The 2,194-nt window shown below is 33.0% G+C and overlaps 1 protein-coding gene across 1 annotated transcript; it reads left to right on the forward strand.

The window, feature by feature from the left end:
- On the forward strand, positions 669–1,493 carry LOC109234972 (ethylene-responsive transcription factor 1B-like). Its single transcript, XM_019401002.1, has one exon. The coding sequence runs from the start codon at positions 710–712 to the stop codon at positions 1,319–1,321; it is 612 nt and encodes a 203-aa protein (XP_019256547.1). The 5' UTR covers positions 669–709; the 3' UTR covers positions 1,322–1,493.

Below are 2,194 nucleotides of genomic sequence, written 5' to 3' on the forward strand. Positions count from 1 at the left end.
CTCCCTTTCTTATTGCCACTCTCACTCCCTCTAATCTTGTTTATGTGACTTTATTTCTTTTTAATTTTATGCCAAGAAAAAATAATTTATTTCTGAATAAAAATATTATTTAACTTAAACTTCTCATATTATCTTTAATAATAAGTTTTTATAGTCTTACCAACAAATTTCAAAAGTTTTTATTTCTTTCTTAAATTTCAAACATTTGCTGTCAAATATTTTTTCGTAGCACTACTCCTTTTTTTTTTTTGTTACTCCCTTCGCTTTCATTTATGTTGCCTTATTTTCTTTTCAGTCTATTGCAAAAAATTGTTTTATTTTTAAATATGAACATAATTTAATTTAAACTTTCATGTTACTCTTAATTATAAGTTTTTATACTCTCATAAATGCTACTATTACATATTAAGGCCACAAACTTCAAAAATATTGTTTTCTTTCGTAAACTCTAGTTGTTGCTAGTCAAATATGCTCAACTAAATTTAAACGGAGGTAGCATTTTATTTTCTTTTTTCTTTCTAGTAATATTACTGTCAGTCTGTCACACCTTATATATAAAAATTTATATTCTTTCTAGATTTTCATATAGTGGGCCCGTCCGACTTAAGACTATAAAAGAGGACCAATCTTCAACAACTTTCTCCACATAACGGACTACTACTAAAACTCTTTCTTTGAATTCAACTAAGATTTCTGAAAAATAGAAACAATGGATTCTTCTTCTCTAAATTTGCTCTACCATCTAAATATCAACACTTCTTCCCTTCCTTTCAACGTAAACGACTCCGACGAGATGCTTCTCTATGGTTTACTTGCTCAAGAAACCACCTCTAGGGACGGTTCTAGTGTGTTAGCTATGGGTTCACGTGATTCCAGTAACTATGAGGAATTCAGCTCGGTTTCTGAGTCAAAACCCTCAAAGGAAAGGACATATAGAGGCGTAAGGCGGCGGCCGTGGGGGAAATTTGCTGCGGAAATAAGAGATTCAACAAGAAATGGAATTAGGGTATGGCTAGGAACATTTGATAGTGCAGAAGCTGCTGCTTTGGCTTATGATCAAGCTGCTTTATCGACGCGAGGTTCGGGGGCAATTTTGAATTTTCCAGTGGAAAGAGTTGTGGAATCTCTTAATGGAATGAAGTGTTACGTAGAAGAAGGTTGTTCACCTGTGTTGGCTTTAAAAAAGATACACTCTATGAGGAAGAGGAAATATAATAAAGTAAGGGAAGTAAAAAAAGAGAATGTTAATGTTATAGTATTTGAAGATTTGGGTGGTGATTACTTGGAACAACTCTTGAGTTCAAGTGATGTGATAGTATGAATGAGATCCCGTTATCTTTAATCAACAATAGTGGATTTGAGCCTTATGAATGGAGAAATTTCTGGCTGTGACGGCTTTCCCCTTATACAAGTGAATTTGTAATTAGTCAGGTCAGTGAGATCCGCATACCAAATGGTTAGAAAAAAATTAAAATGGAATTTCTAACCCAATGTAAATCATAGGTCAATGTAACTCATTACTTTTTTTTTTTAAAAAAAAAAAACATCGGGGGAAAGATTTTTGGTGGTGGCTTGGTGGCATGTAATACTCAATAATATTAATGTGATTTTGATTTTTGATTGCAGAAACACTTTCCATTACTAGGACTCATTGTGTCCCCATTTTATCTAACACTTTTCTTTTTGTATTTTCGAAAAAAATAACACATTTCTCTTTTTAAAAACTCTTTTTAATCTAAATATTTTCATTTTAACTTAGTGACATAACTTAACGAGATCGTTTTTTTATAAAAGTTCAGACGAGGACAGGCTAACTTGTTTTAGAATTAGAATCAATGGTCTGAGCCAACTGCTTCAACCTTGACCTGGAGGGATTTATCCCAAGTCCTAAAAAGACTTTACCCTGAACGATAGGTTTAATTCTAGAACGATATTAATATATATCCAGAAATAGCTTGTGTTGGACTTTAAAGGCATTGGGCTTCAAAGACTTTAAGCATTGGGCTTTAAAGTCTAAGAGTGTGAATTGGAAATGGTGGGAAATAAAATGGAGGGAAATAAAAATTTGAATAAAGTGAGCTTTTGACTTGCACTTTGTCCCTCATTGGTGAGGGACAACTACATTTGTGTGCTTATATATAGAATCACTTCTTAAAGCTCTTAAAATGAGCTGAAGAGAATGAACCCTCGCGCC

This window comes from Nicotiana attenuata, chromosome 11 (assembly GCF_001879085.1).
Source record: "Nicotiana attenuata strain UT chromosome 11, NIATTr2, whole genome shotgun sequence".
NCBI lineage: Eukaryota > Viridiplantae > Streptophyta > Magnoliopsida > Solanales > Solanaceae > Nicotiana > Nicotiana attenuata.